Source organism: Dasypus novemcinctus, chromosome 1 (assembly GCF_030445035.2).
Source record: "Dasypus novemcinctus isolate mDasNov1 chromosome 1, mDasNov1.1.hap2, whole genome shotgun sequence".
Classification (NCBI taxonomy): Eukaryota; Metazoa; Chordata; class Mammalia; order Cingulata; family Dasypodidae; genus Dasypus; species Dasypus novemcinctus.
Window position 1 is genome coordinate 67,241,683 of NC_080673.1, and position 20,772 is coordinate 67,262,454.

The 20,772-nt window shown below is 35.5% G+C and overlaps 1 protein-coding gene across 1 annotated transcript in view; it reads left to right on the forward strand.

Annotated features, from left to right (window-relative positions):
• SCLT1 (sodium channel and clathrin linker 1) overlaps positions 1-20,772 on the forward strand; it is a 289,648-nt gene that overhangs the window by 44,558 nt on the left and 224,318 nt on the right. The window contains exons 3-5 of the mRNA XM_004466256.4: positions 9,064-9,110; positions 9,589-9,661; positions 14,074-14,129. Coding sequence (XP_004466313.1) covers positions 9,064-9,110; positions 9,589-9,661; positions 14,074-14,129 — 176 coding nt within the window. The remainder of the gene's footprint in view (positions 1-9,063; positions 9,111-9,588; positions 9,662-14,073; positions 14,130-20,772) is intronic.

Here is a 20,772-nt window from a genome sequence, read left to right on the forward strand (position 1 = left end):
AAGGTCAGCTGTAAGCTGTCTGACAAATGGGGTATCTCTCACCAGGGCCCCATGATCAAGACAGAGCTGTCTCTCTTCTTGTGTGTCTTTATGAATGAGTGTCTGTTTATATAGGCCCACCAAGGAGATGGGGACTTAACCTGAATCACTCCTTACTGACATAGCCCAATCAGAAGCCCTACATTGATTTTATCAAGTAAACTTAAATCCTTTTAAATTAATACAATCCAAGGGTAATATACCCAGAGGAATAGATTGCTTTACAAACATAATCTTTCTCTTTTTGGGATTCACAAATCATCTCAAACTGCTGCAGTAAGGAAATAGAGAACAAAACCTAACAAACATGTACAGAACAATGCACCCCAAAACAGCAGGATACACATCCCTCTCATGCTCATGGATCATTCTCTAGGATATATTGCATAACCTAGACCTGTTTAGGTCACAAAATGGGTCTTAATAAAATTTAAAAGGTTAAAATTATACAAAGCACTTTCTGTGGTAATAATGGAACATGGCTGGAAATCAATATGAGGCAGAGAACTGAAAAATATTCACAAATGTGTGAATGTTAAATAACACATTATTAAGCAACCAGTGGGTCAAAGAAGAAATGGCAAGATAAATCAGTAAATATATCAAGATGAATGAAAACAAGAATACAACATATCAAAATGTATGGGATATAGCAAAGGCAGTGCTGAGAGTGAAAAGTATAGCTCTAAATGCCTACATCAAAAAGGAAGAAAGAACTAAGATCAAAGACCTAATGATACAACTGGAGAAACTAGAAATAGAACAGAAAACTGATCCCAAAGGATGCAGAAGGTAAGAATTAACAAAGATTGGAGCAGAAATAAATGAACTTGAGAAAAAAAATAGAATCAACAAAACCAAAAGTTGGTTCTTTAAAAAGATCAAGAAAATTGACAAACTCTTAGCTAAAGAGACAAAAAGAGAAAAGATGCAAATAAATAAAATAAAAAATGAGAGTCGGAGGACGTTTCTAGTGACCCTGCAGAAATAAAAGTCACAAGAAGATATTATGAATACCTATGTACCAACAAATTTGACAACATAGGTGATAAGGAAAAATTGCTAGAAATAAATGAACAACACACTCTGATGCAAGAAGAAATAGACCTCAATAGACCAATCACAAGTGAAGAGATTGAAACAGTCATAAAAACCTTCCCAAAATAAAAAACCTAGGATGAGGTGACTTCAAAAGTGAATTCTATCAAGTATTCAAAGAAGATCTCATACCAGTCTTGCTCAAATGCTTCTAAAAAACTGAACATTAGGGAATCCTACGAAACTCATTCTGTTAAGCTAACATCACCCTAATACCATCTGTGCCATGTTAGACGGCCCTACTTTGGAATTTGTGCTCCTGAGTGTGATGGAGCTAGACTCAGATGTGACCTTCCTACACATGCCTCTTCTGTCACTTTTACTGAACCTGTGGTTGGTGCTAGGGATGGTACGTACTCAGGGGACTTGTATCTCTGGACTGCCCATGTGCCAGCTGGGCCCTGAGCCTCAGCAGAGTTGAAACTCCTACTCTCTGGTTCATTGGACTTACCCAGGTCAGCTAACAGGGAGGTGAAGATGGTCAACCACCACACCAGGTAATCAAGAGTGCTGACAACTGCAAGCAGAGGAATTGCAATCATCATCCATGTGGAATCTAAGCCCCCACTTGATCTAGAGGTGGAGTGGACATCACCATCCCAGGGTCCACAGAATGAAAGAATAAAATATGGACTAGAGTGGACTTACTGATACTCTACTATAAAACTATTGTGACTAGTGATAGAAGAAATTGTAGCACTGAGGTGAAGAAAGTAATCACAGTAGTTGCTGAGGGCAGGGAGAGGGAAGAAGAGATGCGATGTGGGGGCATTTTTGGGACTTTGAGTTGTCTTAAGTGATATTACAGGGTCAGATGCTGGACTTTATATATCCTGCCATAACCTACTGAATGTACTGGGAGAAGGTGTGAACTACAGCGTAAGCTATTATCTTTGTGGTGTGTAGTGCTCTAAAATGTGTTCACCAAGTGTGATGAGTGTTCCACAGTGATGGAGGAGGTTGTTGGTGTGGGAGGAGTGGGGTGTGGGGTTGGGGACATTTGGGAATCTCTTACATTTTTTAATGTAACATTTTTTGGGGATGTATATATCTTCAAAAATATATAATTTACAAAAATGGTGGGGTGAGGGGTGGGGAGTGGGATATATGGGAACCTCTTATGGTTTTTATGTTTTTAATGTAACATTTTTTGTGAGCTATTAACTTTAATTCTAAAAGTGTAAAAAAAAAAGATACTATGAAAAATGAAAATTACAGACCTTTCTCTCTAATGAGTGTAGATGCAAAATTCCTCAGCAAAATACTTGCTAATCAAATCTAACAGCACATTAAAATAAGTATACACCATGATCAAGTGGGTTTATCCCAGGTATGCAACGGTGTGGGTCAACAAAGAATAACCAATCTGTGTAATACACCACATTAATAAATTGAAGAAGAAAAATCACATTTTCATCTCAACTGATGACGAAAAGGCACTTGATAAAATACAGCATCCTTTCTTGATAAGAACACTCAGAGATAGGAATGGAATAGAAAGAAACTTTATCAGGAAGGTATAGGGCATTTATGAAAAACGCAGAGCAAACATTGAAGTCAATGTTGAAAAACTGAAAACTTTACTGCTGAGATTGGGAACAAGACAAAGATGCCCACTGTCACCATTGTTATTCAATATTGTGCTAGAAATTTGAACTAGAGAAATTAGGCAAGAAAAATAATAGCCACCATGAAAAGGAACAAATTAAACTTTTGCTGTTTGCAGGTGGTATAATCCTATGTCTAGCAAGTTCTGAAAAACCTACAACAAAGCTACAAGAGCTAAAAAAATAAAAAAATAAAAAAAAAGAGTTCAGCAATGTAGTGGAATACAAGATTAATATACAGAATCATTAGTGTTTCTATACGCTAGTAATGAATGGTATGAGGAGGAAGTCAGAGAAAAAAAAAATCCATTTATAATAGCAACTAAAAGAACAAAATATTTAGAAATAAACCTAGTGAAGAATGTAAAGGACCTGTATTCTGAAAACTACAAAGCACTGCTAAAAGAAATCAAAGAAGACCTAAACAAATTGAAGGACATTCCGTGTTTCTTGATTGAAAGACTAAGTATTGTTAAGATGTCAGTTCTACACAATAAAGCACATATTGCTTTAAAAATTCAATGCAATCCCATTAAAAATTCCAATGGACTTTTTTTCCCAGAAATATAAAAGTCAATTATCAAATTTATTTGAAAGATTAAGGGGCCCTAAATAGCCAAAAATATCTGTAAAAAGAGCAAAGTGGAGGACTTTGATTTCCTGATTTTAAAGCAAGGAAGTATGTGGAGAGTAAGTGGAGGAATACAAACATTCCATCACTCTTGGTGGAATGTGTAATAGAACCATGCTATCTCTGTGGAAGATAAGCTAACATATGATCTGGCATTCCTGCACCAGTAATATATTCAGAAAACTAAAAACAGTGTGAACTGACATTTGTACACTGATGTTCATAGCAGCATTATTCACAATTGCCAAAAGATGGAACCAACCTAAGTGTACTGATGAATGGATAAACAAAATTTGGTATATAAATACAAGGAATATTATTCAACTGTAGGAAGAAATATAATTGGAATGCATATGACAGCATGGACCAACTTTCAGGACATTATGTTGAGTAAAATAAGCCAGACTTAAAAAAGGAAAAATATCATATGGTCTCACTAATATGAACTAAATACAATACTGAGTAAACTCATGGAATTAAAATCTAGAGTATGGGTGTCTAGGATATAGAATGAGGGTTGAGAATGAGGAGCTGATGCTTAATGTATGTAGAATTTTTAATAAACTTGATGGTAAATGTTTGAAAATGGATAGAATTGTTGGTAACACATTATAGTGAGTATAGCACCATTGATCTACAAATGTGATTGTGCTGAATGGAGTAGTCTAGGGATGTAAATGTCATTTGTCAATTGAAAATGTCAATTGAAAAAAAGCTAGAGGATAATCTTGGGACCATATACCATAGTTCAGTTCATGGTGGATGAGGATTGTAGTACAAATATAAGACTATTCTTCTATCAACTAGAACAAATGTACATCACTATTACAAGGTGTTAAGAATATGGTGAATTTACATATTCAATGCAATCCCAATAAAAATACTAACAGCCTTTTTTGCAGAAGTGCAAAAGCCAATTTTAAAATTTATTTGGAAGGGGAAGGAGCCCCAAATAGCCAAAAAGATATTAAAAAAGAAGAAAGAAGTTGGAGAACTCTCACTTCTGGACCATAAAGCATATTACTTAGCTACAGTGGTAAAAAACAGCGTGGTATGGGCATAAAGACAGACACATTGACCAGTGGAACCCAATTGGGAACTCAGAAATAGACACTCACATCTACAGTCAAGTGATTGATGAGGTAGTCAAGCCCTCCCTATTGGGCCAGAACAGTCTATTCAACTAATTGTGCTGGGAGAACTGGACATCTATCTGTATCCAAAAGAAAGAAAGAAGACCCCTATCTCACACCTTATGCAAAATTAACTCAAAATGGATCAAGGACCTAAATATTATATAAAAGCAACAACTATAAAACTCCTATAAGAAAATGAAGGAAAACCTCTTCAAAATCTTGTGGTAAGTGGTAGTTTCTTAAACCTTACACTGAAAGCATGAGCAACAAAAGAAAAAATAGATAAATGGGACCTCCTCAAAATTCAACACTTTTGCACTTCAAAGGACTTTGTCAAATGGGTGAAAAGGCTCAATGGGAGAAAGTACTTGGTAATCACTTATCTGATCAGCGTTTAATAGCCATGATATACAAAGAGACCATACAATTCAACAATACTTTGTATCAGCAGCACTTTGGCAAACTAAAACCCAGTGTGGTAATAATAAGGTGGTTTATGGCATGCAACTCAACAATAAAAAGACAAATTACCTGATTAAAAAATGGGCAAAGGACTTGAAATGACAGCTGTCCAAAGAAGAAATACAAATGGCAAAGAAACACATGAAAAAAATGTTCAACATCACTAGTGATTAGGGAAGTGCAAATCAAAACTACAATGAGATATCATTTTACACCTATTAGACTGTCTGCTGTTAAAAAGTTGGAAGAATATGGTGAAAACTGATGGTTTATGGCAAAATATACCTAATGTAAGGTATTGACTATAATTTAGTAATATTTTGATCTTCTTTTATTAATTGTAATAAATGTTCCACCACAATTCAAGGTGTTGGTGGTGGAGTGGGGTGGTATATGGGATTCCCATATATTATGCATGATTGTTTCGTAAACTCACAACTTCTCTAATTAAAAAAAAATGACGTATGATCTCACTAATGTGAAATAATTAGAATAAGCAGACTCATAGAGTCAAAACTATAATATAGGTTACAGTGGGTTGGTGTGAGGGTAGAAAATGGGGAGGTAATGCTCTGTGTAATTATACAGAGTTTGTATTTGGGTTAATGGAAATGTTTTGATAATATATGGTAATGATGATATCACAACATATTGTGATCATAAACAGCATTGAATTATATAATTGAATGTTGTTAAAAGTTGAAATTTTAGGTTGTATATATGTTAAAAATAATAAAAATTAAGAACAAAAACAGGACTGTACAGCACTATGAACCCTCATGTAAACCCATGGACTATAGTTAATAGTACAATTATAAAAATATTTTCATTCATCAGTTATGTGTTAGTTTGCCAAAGGGCTGCTGATGCAAAGTACCAGAAATGGGTTGACTTTTATAAAGGTTATTTATTTGGGTAAAAGCTTACAGTTCTAAGGCCGTGAAAAGTCCAACTCAAGGCACCATAAGAGGTGTTTTCTCACCCAAGTCAGCTGCCAAGTTTTGAAGCAAGATGGCAGATGATCTCTGCATGGTCTGTGCCTTCCCCTCTGAGCTGTACCATCTCCTGGAACTCAGCTGAGGTCAACCAGGCATAGGGCTTGTCTCTTACAGAGCCTTTTCTATCAGGAATACAGCCAACACTTTCTTCCCAATTTCAGCTGCAAGCTATCAGGGAAATACCTCATCTTTCCCCCGGGCCTCATCTTCTTGACCTTTTCTGTTACATGGCAGGATCAAAAATGGTAGAAATCACTTTTCTGGTGTGACTCCATTCTTACTGGACCCAGAAATAGGGCAGAGGCTCAACCTCAGTCATGCCTCACTGAGGTAGTTCAATTAATAAAAGATCTTACACCCACAGGAGTGAACCAGCCCACAAACATAATCTTTCTCTTTTTAGGATTCATGAAATAATTTCAAACTACCACAAGCTATAAAAATTATAGCACACTAATGCAAGGTGTTAATAATAGGATGGTATAGGGGAACTCTGTATTCTTTGCATCATTTTTTCTATAAATTTATAACATTTGTAATAAAAAAAGAGATACAAATGTTTAAAAAAAAGAGCTTTTACTATGCCAAGATTAATAATATATTTTATTCCAATAATTTTTAAAGTTTTTTGAAACATTTGGATCTTGGATTTTTTAATCTATCTGTGATTTATATTTTCATATATTATGTACTAGGATCTGTTTTTATTTCTGTTACCCACACTATTTGCTGAATAAGAGAACTTTGCCCATTCAATTATTATCTTCTTTTATATACCACATACCCATAAAAACTTGAATCTACTTTTGGACTTTCTCTACTGTTCTGTTGGTACTGTGTCCATACTATACTATGTTAATTATTCTAGCATTACACTTGTGGTTTTTTTTGTTGTTGTTTTTATTTCTTCACCATTCCCCCACCCTGTTCTCTGCTCTCTGTGTCCATTTGCTGTGCATTCTTCTGTGTCTGTTGTATTCTCATTAGGTGGCTCTGGAAACCCATCCTGGGATATCCTGGAGTGGGAGAGAGGTGATCATTCTCTTGCATTACCTCAGTTCCCTAGTTTGTTGCATCTCATATTGTCTCTTCTCTGTGTCTCTTTTTGTTTCATCATCTTGCTGCATCAGCTTTCTATGTGGGCAGCACCTCTCCTGGGCGGGCTGCATTCCTGCGTGGGAGGCACTCCTTGTGCGGGGGTGCATCCCTATGTGGGGTGGCACTTCTTGCACGTGGCAGCACTCCATGTAGGCCAGGAGGCCCTGGGTTTCAAACCCTGGACCTCCTATATGGCTGGTGGAAGCTCTATCTGTTGAGCCATATCCACTTCCCTATAGTGTTTTGATATATGGCAAGGCAGGTGCTTTACTCTTTTTTCTTTTTTGCCAGATTATCTTCTCTATTCTTACCCATTTACTCTTTTTTTAAATGTATTTTTTACTTATTTTTAAAAGATACATAGATTACATAAAATGTTACATAAAAAAGTACAGGGGATTACCATATGCCCCACTCCCCATATCTCTCACTTTTCCCACATTAACAACTTCTTTCATTAGTGTGGTACATTCATTGCAATTGATTAACACATTTTGGAGCATTTCCACACAGCATCTACACTGTAGTTTACACTCTCTCCCACTCCATTCTGTAGGTTATGTCAGGATATCTAATGTCCTTTATCTGTCTTTGCGATGTCATTCAGGACAATTCCAAGTCCCAAAAATGCCCCCATATTACATCTGTTTTTCCCTCTCCCTGCCTTCAGCAACTCCAGTGGCCACTTTTTCCACATCAATGATATAATTTCTTCCATTGCTAGAATCTCAATAAGTCGATAGTAGAATATCAGTAAGTCCACTCTAGTCCATATTTTATTCCCCAATCTTGAGGATTCTGGGATGGTGATGGCACTCTACCTCAAATTGAGAGGGTTGTCCATTTACTTATGCATAGAAAGTTTAAGATATGTTTAGGATCACGTTTCTTGAATTTACCTATTGGAAATTTTTCATTTTGGGAATTGCATTGAAGTTGCAACGAATTTTCAAGAATTAACACATAATATTGACTATTTCACAAGTTAAAGCTCTTTGACCTTTTTTTTCCCCAGGCAGGTACTATCTTTCATTATCATAGCTAGTTGGATATTTTTAGCTATTGTATTTTCTAATTATTACTGGTGTTTGAGAAATCTGGTTTTTTGTTTGTTTTTAATATCCTACCTGATGATTTAATGTACTCTCTTATTGGTCCTCATACTTGGTTGTTTGTATGTGGGTTTCTAGGTAAATATTCTAATTGTCTGTAAATAATAATAATACTAGATCTTCCTTTTCAGCCTTTAAATTTAGGACCTCTTCTCCAACATACTGCATTGATTAGAATCTCTAGTACAATGTTCAGTTTTAGTGGTGATAGTGAGTAGCTTTGTATTATTACTGAATTTAATGCAGAACTTTTGATATTTTGCCATAAATAATGGTAACTGGTACACGTTTCTGGTAGATACTCTTCATTACATTTAAGAAAAGTTATTCCTATTTCTAGTTATTTAACTTATGTATGAGTGTTAAAATTTGCCAAATGCGTTTTCAGCATCAGTTAATAGAATTATCTCTCTTTAAATTATATTAATAATTTTTCTGTTTATAAAAATTTAAATTATGTTTCATTTTTAAAAACTTTATTGAAGTATATCATTATTCATAGCATACATAAATAATAGGTGTATAGTAAAGTTGTGAACTTACAAAACAAATATGCATATCATTATACAGGGTTCTCATACAACACGCCACCACCAACACCTTGAATTGTTTTGAAACTTTTCTTAAAAACTATGAAAGAGCATTGTCAAAATATTACTATTAACTATAACCCATATCTTACATTCGTAGTATTTTTCCCCCAGTCCACCCTATCAACACCCTGTATTACTCTTATATATTTATTATAGTTCATGAGAGAACGTTCTCATATTTGTTCTGTTAACCACAGTCCATCTTCTATCACAGGATTCACTGTCCACTGTCAATTTTTGCTAGAATGATGTGAAAAAACATTTTAACATGCAATATTTTCTTTTATAGAAAGGAGATGGAAATGCCACGTTAGGAAACTCAGTAGTTGACCAAAGGTAAGACTGGGTTACCAGAAAAATAATTTTTATTAATATATTTAAGTATTGTTAAAATAATTCCTTTTGTGTTAGGAATTTGTTTTTTGTTGTTCTAACTAAGTTTAAATGATCTGTCATTGAATTAATAATATAAAAGTAATATTATAGAGTCTATTGTGGTAGCTCTCATGTAGGGGCAAGCCTGGGAACATTTTTGCTTGTCACAACACTGCACATGTTTGGGGTGTACTGGCATCTAGTGGATAGAGGCCAGGGATGCTGCAAAATATATTCCAGTGAACAGGCCAGTCACCCAAAACAAAGAATTATACAGCCCAAAATATTAATTGTGCTAAGGTTGAGCTAAAAGGCAGATTAATTTCTATGGGTAAATTTAACATAAAATTTTTAATTTATAATTTGTTTCATATGCACATTTATTAAACTAGGAAAAACAGAATATTCCATTATTTTTAATTCTGTATTTTTTCTTTAGCTTTTTAACTCCTCTTATTACTGAGTATGATAAGCATCTGGAAGAGCTAAATGGACAGCTGAAATATTATCAGGTATGAAATCATTACAATGAAGCTTTATATAATATTATAAGAGACGTAAAAAAGACTCCTTTTCTTTTAAAAATTTGATAAAGAGAAAATATTTAGTTTTGACTAATCAACTCTAGATTTTCTGTAAGTATGGGTGTGTGTTTAAGGATTATCTTTGGTTTTGTCTTTTAGTCCAGTATTTTTTCTTTTTTTCTCTTTTTTAAAAAAGATACATAGATTACATAAATATTACATAAAAAATGTAAGGGATTGCCATATACCCCACTCCCTATCCATAACCCTTCAAAGAAACTTCAGGTTACAGAAAAGTCACGTACAGAATACACGGGATTCCCATATACCCAACATCCTCCCCTTTTTCCTCTTTTCCCTATTAATAACATTTTACATGTGGATGGTATATTTGTTACAATTGATATACAAATATTCAATTTGGTACATACACTTTTATAAATTTTGACAAAATTTAACATGGCCTTTATCCATCATTGCGAGATCATGCGGAACAATTTCAGTGCCCCCCAAATGCCCTATATTCCATCTATTCTATTCTTCCCTCCCTCTCCTCTCAGGACCCACAGCAACCACCAAGCTTCACTCCACGAGGAACAAGATTCATAGTTCCTTGCAACAACATTGAGGGATTGACGTACTGGCTTATCCTCCCCTATTAGGTAGTGCCTATGCTCTCAAGAGAGCATATGTTCACTCTATTTGAGAACATAGCAGGACTCCCCAGGATGAGAGTCCAATACCTTCCCATTCACTGTGTGGTCTCTACCCACTGATACAATGCTCTGTGATAGGATGAACAGTCACGTACTCCCTAGAAGCCTGCCCCAGGTGCACCCTGTCCTACATGCTCCCCACATCCAACATTCTAAACTGGTAATCCTCCTCTGCCATATTAGCCAATAAAAACATTCCTAACATTGTAGTTTCACAAGAGTGCCTACAACTGCAAGCAGAAAAATTGCATCCATCATCCATGTAGAATCTAAGCCCCCTCTTGATCTAGAGGTGGAGAGGACATCACCATCCCAGGGTCCACAGAATGGAGGAATAAAATATGAACTGATACTCTACTATAAAACTATTGTGACTAGTAATAGAAGAAATTTTAGCCTCAAGGTGAAGAAAGTGGCCACAGTAGTTGCTGAGGAAAGGGAGAGGGAAGAAGAGATGTGATGTGGGGTCATTTTTGGGATTTTGAGTTGTCCTGAATGATATTGCAGGGTCAGATGCTGGACTTTATATATCCTGCCATAACCCACTGAATGTACTGGGGGACACTGTGAACTACAGGGTAAACTATTATCTATGAAGTGCACCAGTGCCCCAAAATGTGTTCACTGAATGTGATGAGTGTGCTGCAATGATGGGGGAGGTTGTTGGTGTGGGAGGAGTGTGGTGTATATATCTTCAAAAGAATACAATTTTTCAAAAATGATGAGGTGGAGGGTGGGGAGTGGATTATATGGGAACCTCTTATGTTTTTTGTGTTTTTTGTTTTTCAATGTAATGTTCCTTGTGATCTATTAACTTTAAGAAAATAAAAGTAAAAAATTAAAAAAAACATTGTAGTTTCAGCTACATACCTACAAATCCCCAGAGTTCATCTGTTCCCTCCCCCAGCCCTCCCCCAGCCCTCCCCCCAGTTCCCTGGACAGTATAGCACCCTCACCTTATCCCTCACAAGGCCAGCACTGCCAACTCAGTAACATCACTGCACCACTGTCATGCCCATCTACTGCACAACTACACCCTTTGACCTTATTCTGATCTTCCTAAATGGCAATCCTTAGAAGCATCTCCTAATCTCATCATTTGCTTCCTTCTTTTTCTTCTCCCCTCCTCCTTGGAAGACCCAAAATCATCTCACATCCTTTTAGATCTTTCTCTTTACCCTCATTTTACTTACATTTACCAATATTTACAGACTGGATTTTTGCCCAATTTTTAAATATTATGTCTATCAAATTTTAGATGCTATCAATCCATTTCTAATATAGGTTTAAACTGTCTCAGCTTTTTTTCTAAAATAGTAATGGGAGTTTATTTTAAGGAAGTGAAGATATGGAGATAGCTGTCTGTATAGACTGATTATCAATCTGGGTCCAGAGTTTATAAGACCAAAGATGTATAGCAGACTCATTGAAAACTAGAATAATAAACAGCATTTTTTGGCCTCAACCTGAGTTCAGTGAGCTCCATTTTTACCTAGTATCTTGATGTGTTTCTCTTTTATATTTCCCCAAATCTTCACCTTTCTGATATTGGCATGACCATACAAAAGAAGCATTTCTTAAATAGAAGTTATATATCTCAAACTATGTCCACCAGGAGGCGATGACCTCTTTTCCATAGAGCTTAAATATAGTCATGATTGTATTTGGCTCAGATAGCAATCCCTGGACCAATTCATTTGTAGCATTGACTTAATTTAATGTAACAGCATTGACTTAATTTAATGCAAATGGATGTAGTATAGTAATTTTATGTTAAAAAAGAGAAATCTCTTGAGGCTGATTTCCTCACAATGGAGCTGAGGACATGCAGACACTGAGAACTTTATTTATTTTTTACTTTTCTCTTCATGCATGGACAGGAAGAGATCCTAGGATATGCTTTGAAGTCTAGCGTATAGTAGGCCCTTGAATATTTGATGAATGAATAATTGTCAGAGCTTTTGGGAACACAATGATTACATCTAGTTTAACATACTTCCTTATAAATTAGTACATCGATGAGTAACTTATAAAAAGAACACAGAATGCTTAATGATTTATACTTTCATCTCCATGCTTATTCATCTAATATAAAAACTTATAGTTATCCTATAGACCTAAATTTCAAAATGAAGCCTCTCCTTAAACTGAAGTTTCTGTTTTTATTATAGGTTAATTAAATCTTTTCTAGTCTTTACTGCATATTATTTGTTTTAGCTTGTGGTCATTTAAATTTAAGCCAACCTTAGTAATGCCTTTTAATCTTCTGACAAAGAGCAACAGAAACCTCTCATATGTACAAGTAGCATTTTACTTTAATTTTTAAGAGTTGTGAATCTAGTTTCTGCTGAATTCATGCTCTCTGAGTTGCTATAATGGCATATTATGTGATTTGATTTCCATAACATGAAATACCTAGTTATATTGAACCTTTAAAAATTTTTATTTTTAATCTATCTAATTTATATTTCTTTAATCAGCTATTTAAGGTGTTTAACTTCATTTTTTATTTTGTCATTCTTTACTACCTGGTGATTTTTTTTTATTAATGTTGAGAGGAAGCTATAGCATAAAGCCAAAGAGTTTATGATGATAAAAAATAGTTGATACTTCTTATAGAGAGGAAAAAGATGTTGACAGCTACTTCTAATAATAGTTGCTCACATAGATATTAATGATTAGTAGAACTGTTCCTATGATTTACCTTATTGACCCAGTAGAAAATTAGTATATCTTGAAAACAAGAAAAGTACTGCTGTTATTCTCTATATGAAAGGTTTTCTGCCAGAGAATGTAAATAGTAGGGGAAAATCTGAAGTGAGAAGTGTTGCTTAGATCTTGATTGTATACAGTCAAGACTAATGGATATATTGTGAGTTGACTGCAGTTTTGTTTTAAGTGTGATTTTACATGGTCTCCTTCCTACCCTCCTCTCTGCCCATTCACTTTTATAGAGAGCTAACTACAATATTATGCCTGGGTGTCTAATATTTTTTGCCTCTTTGCTTTTACTCCTAGTTCTCCCCACTTCACATGTCCTTTTCCTCTTGAAATTCTAACAATCTTTAGATTCTCTAAGAATTAGTCATATCTTCATCTCATTCTCTTTACAGTATGCATTTTATACTTTGTCTTTTAGTAGTGATCATTTACCATCTTTTCTACTAGAGGATATGTTTTGAATATAGTGATAATTTGTTTACCCATAGCCACTTTATGTTTAGATATTTAATAAAGGTGGTAAATCAGAGTCTGAACAAATAACCATAAAGAAGGCCCCCCTTTTTTCCCCATCATTAATGCTTTACCTTTTGAAATACTATAAACATAGCTATATGACTTAAACTGAGGTGTATTGATATTTAGTCAAGGTAAAGGGATTTTTAGGAATTTGTTATAGTGAAATACTGAAATATACTTAAAATGTAGAAATTACATTTATAAATATTTCTCAAGGCATTGTATAAAATATTTTTATTTTATTTATATTCTGTTCAAAATGAATGCTTTATTATGTCCTGTGTATTGTTAAAATATCTATATTTAATATTGTTTGTTAGAGGTAAAGAATAAGTTTTTCTTATCAGTAGATTAATATAGAATCTGATTGTTACATATCAATGGGCTACTTATTCAAGATCTAATTGGAAAATTTATTTCTACAACCATATTGTATTCTTTCAGAAACAAATGGGTGAAATGAAGCTGCAGCTTGAAAGTGTCGTCAAAGAAAATGAAAGGTAGATTATTTAGCTCTTAGTTCTTTTTTTTATTGTTACTGTAGGTATCTTTTATTTTTTGTTTTTGTTATTTGATACGTTCAAAGAGTGTGGGTTCTAGGACCTGACTTCCTCTTTGATTCCTGACTCCTTTACATATTATGTTCCTTGGACAAGTTACTTAACCTCTTTAGCTTCCTCATCTATAAATTAGAGATTTTTTTTTTTATATTTTATTATTTTTTAAAAATATTACATTAAAAAAAATGAGGTCCCATTCAACCCCACCGCCCCCACTCCCCACTCCCCCCACAGCAACACTCTCTCCCATCATCATGACATATCCATTGCACCTGGTAAGTACATCTCTGAGCATCACTGCACCCCATAGTCAATGGTCCACATCATAGCCCACACTCTCCCACGTTCCATCCAGTGGGCCTTGGGGGGATCTACAATGTCCCGTAATTGACCATGAAGCACCACCCAGGACAACTCCAGGCTCTGGGCCTGGGTATCATATTGTCAGTCCAGAGATTCAAATCCCCTAAATATATCTTAAACCCCAGCACCAACTACAATTCCAGTAAAGTAGCATGCAAGTCTTGTGAAAAGAGATCCCATCTGAGTCCAGTTCCATCACGCAGAAACACCAGCTCCAAAGAAGGGCCATCTGACATGGCAGTGAACCCCATCTGCCATGACCATAGAACCCGTGGGTCTCTTTAGCCCTCAAAAGAACCAATACCTGGGGTTGTATCTACTTTATCTGTCTCTTAGACTCTGCTCAGTCGTGCATAAGGGCATTCCTTCTGACAACCTCCAGACTCTTTTTTTAGAGACTCGTAGCCTTATAAACTCATTTCTCCTTTCCATTTCCCCCTTACATTAGGTCAAACAGCATTTTGAAGTCATGTTATTATATGTAGACAGGGATATTCTGCTGATCCGCATTGAACCTTTAATTCAAGGTCATTTTCTAGTTGCATCTTCAGCTGGTATGTGGTAGTGATCCCTCGGTGCCAGGGAGGCTCATCCCTGGGTGTCATGTCCCACGCTGGGGGGAATGCACTGCATCTACATGCTGAGTTTGGCTTTGAGAGTGGCCACATTTGAGTAACATGAAGGCTGTCAGGAGGAAACTCCCAGGCACAATGCTACTCTAGGCCTTGTTCTTATTGCAGGTGTATAGGCTCACAAGCATAGCCATTAGTATCAGGAGCCCACTGTTGGGCCCTCATTCCTTCCTGGTTCTTACCGTTGCACCTGGTGGACTTCCACTGCTCCCCCAGGGACCACGACAGAGACCCCCCGGCCAGGAACCCAGTACCCCCCCAGCTGTTGTTTTTAATTGTTTCCACTATGAGTATATCTAAACATTACCATGTACCCTGGACATATGCCCTGTATAACTCCCTGTTAACCATATATAGCCTGTCAATAACATCCCATATCAGTATTCCTCCGCCGCCATTGTTGAACCACTCTGTGATCCAAAACTTCCTGTAAAGTGAATCCCAACATTAAATTAGAGATTTTAATAGAACCTATTTTGCAGGGTTGACTATTAAGCATATATATAATAAATGCTTAGAATGAGAAAGAAAATAAGCATCTTATAAACATTAGCAGTTATTGGTAGTTTAGTATAAAATATATGTGCACACTTTTGAAAACCTGTCAACTCATCAACTTAAGAGGTAAAATATTACCAATACTAGTGCCTATACCTATGTCTTCCCTCCCTATTTCATCCCTCTCCTTCCCTCTGTCAGAAATAAACACTATCTTGAATTTTTGTGTTTATCATTCTCTTGCCTTTTAAGTATTTTAGGTGTGTATCCTCAAACAATAAATTGTTTAGTTTTGCATTTTTTAAAACTTTATAAAAATGGTATCATACTGTATATAGTTTTCTGGGATTTACTTTTTTCATTCAATATCATGCACAAATACAAAAGTTTCGGGGGATGAAATTGCTGAGTCTTAGGTTATGTGAATATTCAATTTTGCGATATAATGCCAATTTAATTTCCAGAGTGGTTTTAATTTGCATTTTCCTGAATAATGAGATGGGTGACCATTTTTCATGTTTTTATACTTATATGGTTCTCTTCCTGAGAAATATTGGTATCATTTCCTCATTTTTCTATTTGTTTACCTTTTATTTCTTAAATTGTCAAAGTACTTTATATAATCTGTATTCTGAATATTTGTTGGTGTATCAGTTAATGTCAGTACAGTAAACATTAACGATTCTAGAAATTTCAAACAACAGGGATTTACATTTAAAGCTACTACATCATTGGTTCAGGATCACACCTTAGAAGCTATGATTCTGAGGTTAGGAATTTATGTTGCTGCCACCACACTTTTGCCCTCGCAAGAAAATCATTTCTCTGAAGTTGAAGACTTGACACTGGAAAATAGAGCATGGAATATGATTACAAGAGATACTTATTTTATCCAGTTTGTAAGAAAAATGGTCTCAGTCTCACTTTTGCCTTCCATGTTTTCCCCATTGCCTCATACTGGTGAAACTTTAGTCTCATTCAGAACTCTAGCTGCAAGAACATCTGAGAAATATGGTTTTAGATTTTCAGCAATTATGATATCTGCAGGAATATGGAAAATGGCAGAAATGAATATCGAGTGCCAGTGGGCCATTCATCATGCAGGGTAATAGGAGTTTCAGATTCTTTTCCCAGGTTGTGGTGTGTTTGATAACAGAATTTTTTTTTGTTAAATGTTAGGATAGTTAACTCTATCAGTCTTTTGACTTCTGTTGGTTGCTCTTTATTCTTTAAAAAATCCTTTCTCAGCCTAAAGTAATAAAGATGTTCTCTTACATTTTCTTCTAATAATGTTGAAAGTTTTAGTCTGTCCCATATTATAGACATTTTTTTTTTTAAGATTTATTTATTTATTCATTCCTCTCCCCTTTCCCTCCCACCCTGGTTGTCTGTTCTCTGTGTCTATTTGCTGTGTCTTCTTCGTCCACTTCTGTTGTTGTCAGCAGCACAGGAATCTGTATTTCTTTTTTTGTTACATCATCTTGTTGTGTCAGCTCTCTGTGTGTGCGGCACCGTTCTTAGGCAGGTTGCATGTCTTTCGCACTGGGCGGCTCTCCTTATGGGGCACACGCCTTGTGTGTGTGGCTCCCCTACGTGGGGGACACCCCTGCGTGGCACGGCACTCCTTGCGCGCATCAGCACTGCGCATGGGCCAGTTCCACACAGGTCAAGGAGGCCTGGGGTTTGAACCATGGACCTCCCATGTGGTAGACTGACGCCCTTAACCACTGGGCCAAGTCTGCCGCCTATAGACATTTTTGAAAGAAGGAAAAGATGGGAAAACCTTTAGTCCTTAAGTGACATTATTGAGCTGCTGAAACAGCTCTAGAACTACATGATTCAGACTTAATATCAAGTGAGTTAATGAAATATTCATTCAGTCATTCATTCATGAAATATTTAATCAGTGCTTACTAAGTGCCACACACTATTCAAGACTCTGGGATTCATCAATGAATAAAACATACAAAAATGTCCTCATTTTTTTTGCTGGACATTTTGTTACTTGAAGCCAAAGAATGCTAACTGATACAGAGACTCAATTTTATATATGTCTGGGAATGACAAACTATAGCCTCTGGACCAAATCTGGCCTGTCTCCACCTTTTGTAAATAAATCTTATCGGAACATGTTAATTCATTTACATATTGTCTGTGGTTGCTTTTGCCATACAGTGGCAGAATTGAGTAGTTGTTATGAAGACCTACTACCCACAAAAGCCTAAAATATTTACTATTTGATGACCCTTTACAGAAAAAGTTTGTTGTTCCCTGGTATTTTTAGAGCTTTTTTTACTATAAAACTTTTCTATTAACTAGCCTTTATTTCATAGTAGCCAAAAGTTTTTATGAAATTTTAATTTTTTAACATTTTTCTTGAAGCATTTATTTAGTTTTAGAGCACAAAGGAAGCTTCAGTAAGAATGTAAAGTTACTATTTAATAAATTAAAACCAGAGATATTCAGCATATTTATTTTAGTAGGTTTGTTAGTTTTTGTTTTCTGATAGTTTGATATTTATCTTTTTTTAAAGATTAAAACTGTAAATCTTAATGATGCAAAAGATTTCAATAGCAGTGTTAAATGAAATTATTTTTAAGTGCTTATTTTAATTGCTTTGTTCTCATATTTGAATAATAATTGCAGTTGCATATGTAGATCAAAGGTATGATTTTATCTTTGATTTCAGTTTTGCTGATTATTATATTATTACTGTCTGTTGATAATATCCTGTGAATACAATTTTCTAAATGTTTATTATCTATTTGAAATTTTCAAAGAAGGAGTTCATATGTATGTTTATAAAAACAATACGAGGCCATTATTTTTCAATTTTAATTCAAAAACTAGTATTTGGTAACCCCAAAACTTCAACAATTTATATAATACAAGGTAATATATAAGTTTTATTTATTTTGGAATGATAAGAGAAAAGAATTCTCTGGGATTATAACTAAGCACTGCTCTTCTGGTGCTAATTGGACTCATTAAACTGTGAGGAAGACTGTGCCCCAAAATTCAAGCTAAATTGTTTCTGTTTAAGTTTTAATTATGAAGGTTTATGTTCCTATTTCTGATAATCTTGTAAGTCCAAAGCTAAACTTATTTCTGTGTGTTTCTGTTTATAATTGAGTTTGTATGTTTGTATATTTATGTATATGTGTATCCCATAATCCCCTTTGATTACTAATCTTTAGTCATTGGCCTTCTTACTTTGACTTCCTTCAGCAAGTCAAGCCAGCTTCCCTGTCAGAACCTTTGTACCTGTTTCTTCTACTTAGAATGCTCTTTTCCAGACCTGCAAAGGACTGGCCCCTTCCCTTTTTTAGATCTCTAATCAGAGAGCCGGGGGTGGGGTGGCAGGAAGGGCAGGCCACACGGGCTCGGGTGCTTGTTTGAGGAAAGACCCATGGATGGAGCTAGGCAGCTGGGCACTCAGAGTAGACATTAAATACTTTAAGATGAGAAAAGTTGATCTCTGTTAGAGCTCTGAAGGGGCTGAAGTGATTTTAGCAACATCAAGTGATGAAAAACACCCTCCTGAAAATATCATTGATGGGAATCCAGAAACATTTTGGACCACCACAGGAATGTTTCCTCAGGAGTTCATTATTTGTTTTCACAAACATGTAAGGACTGAGAAACTTGTAATTCAAAGTTACTTTGTGCAGACCTTGAGGATTGAAAAGAGCACATCTAAAGAGCCAGTTGATTTTGAGCAATGGATTGAAAGAGATCTAGTACATACAGAGGGGCAGCTTCAAAATGAAGGAATTGTTGCACATGATGGCTACGCCACTTACTTGAGATTCATTATTATATCAGCTTTTGATCATTTTGCATCGTGCATAGCATTTCTGCAGAGGGAATAGCAGTCTCAACTCTTTCTTAGTGATTCTAATAAAGTGTTCTTTTATAGGAAAAAAAAAAAGATCTCTAATCAGGGAGGCCTTCCCTGACCATATTATTTAAAATAGCACTGTTACTCCCAATCGTCCCCCAACACCATCATTCATTTCTACTGATATTATTTGCCTGCTTATTATTTGTCTTATCTACTGGAGTTTGTATCTTTCATAAAGGTAGGGTCCTTATTTATTCTGTTTACCACTATATGCCTATTACTATTGAATAGTGCTTAGTACATATTAAATGCTCAATAAATATTTGTCAAATGAAGGACCACACATATGAGAAATCTAAATACATACATCTCTTTCACCCTTTTTGCTTCAAACAACAGATGCTCAGTTTACTTTAAGTAAATTAGAGTATATGATAAGAAGACATGTGGACTAGAACTAGAACTGGAAAGCAATCAGGAACATCTATAAGGATATTCTCTTCTTGCCAGTTCTCTCATGGTACCTTCATGGTCTTCTTAGTGGTAGTAACCCTGCTCTCTGTATAGCCACTCTCCTCTTACCATCAAATAGCTGATTTTCTCTGTTCTATAGTCCAAATCCTGAAAGCACCCAGTTTTGTTGGTTTAGCTAACTGCCATTACTTGTAGTTGTTAGAGCCCTTCATGCCAGGCAGCGGAAGATAGGACCTCTTAAGAAATATGCAAAAAACTAATCATTGGCTCCACCTATGCACAGAATAGTTCCCATGTCATGCTGCTTCTCAGAGCTGTGGGCTGTGGGCAAGGATTGCTTAAACCTGGGCATGACAGGCACCATGATTAAAATATCAAATATAGGTATTAGAATATAATTGTAAAAAGACTTAAATTAGGGGTAACATTTAAGTTAGGTCTTTAAAAATAAGTAGGAGTTCATCACCTGACGAAACATATGTTTGGTAAACTATAGGTTATTTTATATGGCTGTTCACCAGCTGTTTTAGTTTACTAAGCTTCTGAACGCAGATAGCATAAAATGTGTTGACTTTAATTATGGGAATTTATTAGCTTATAAACTTTCCGTTTTGAAGACATGGAAATGTCCAAATGAAGGCATCATCAAGACTTTGCTTTCTTCCTGAAGACTGACTGGGCTCCTTTGTCACATGACAGGACACATGGCAGAACCTACTGGTCTTTCTCTTCTCTTCCATGTTTCTTTCAGATTCTTGCTTCGATGGATTTC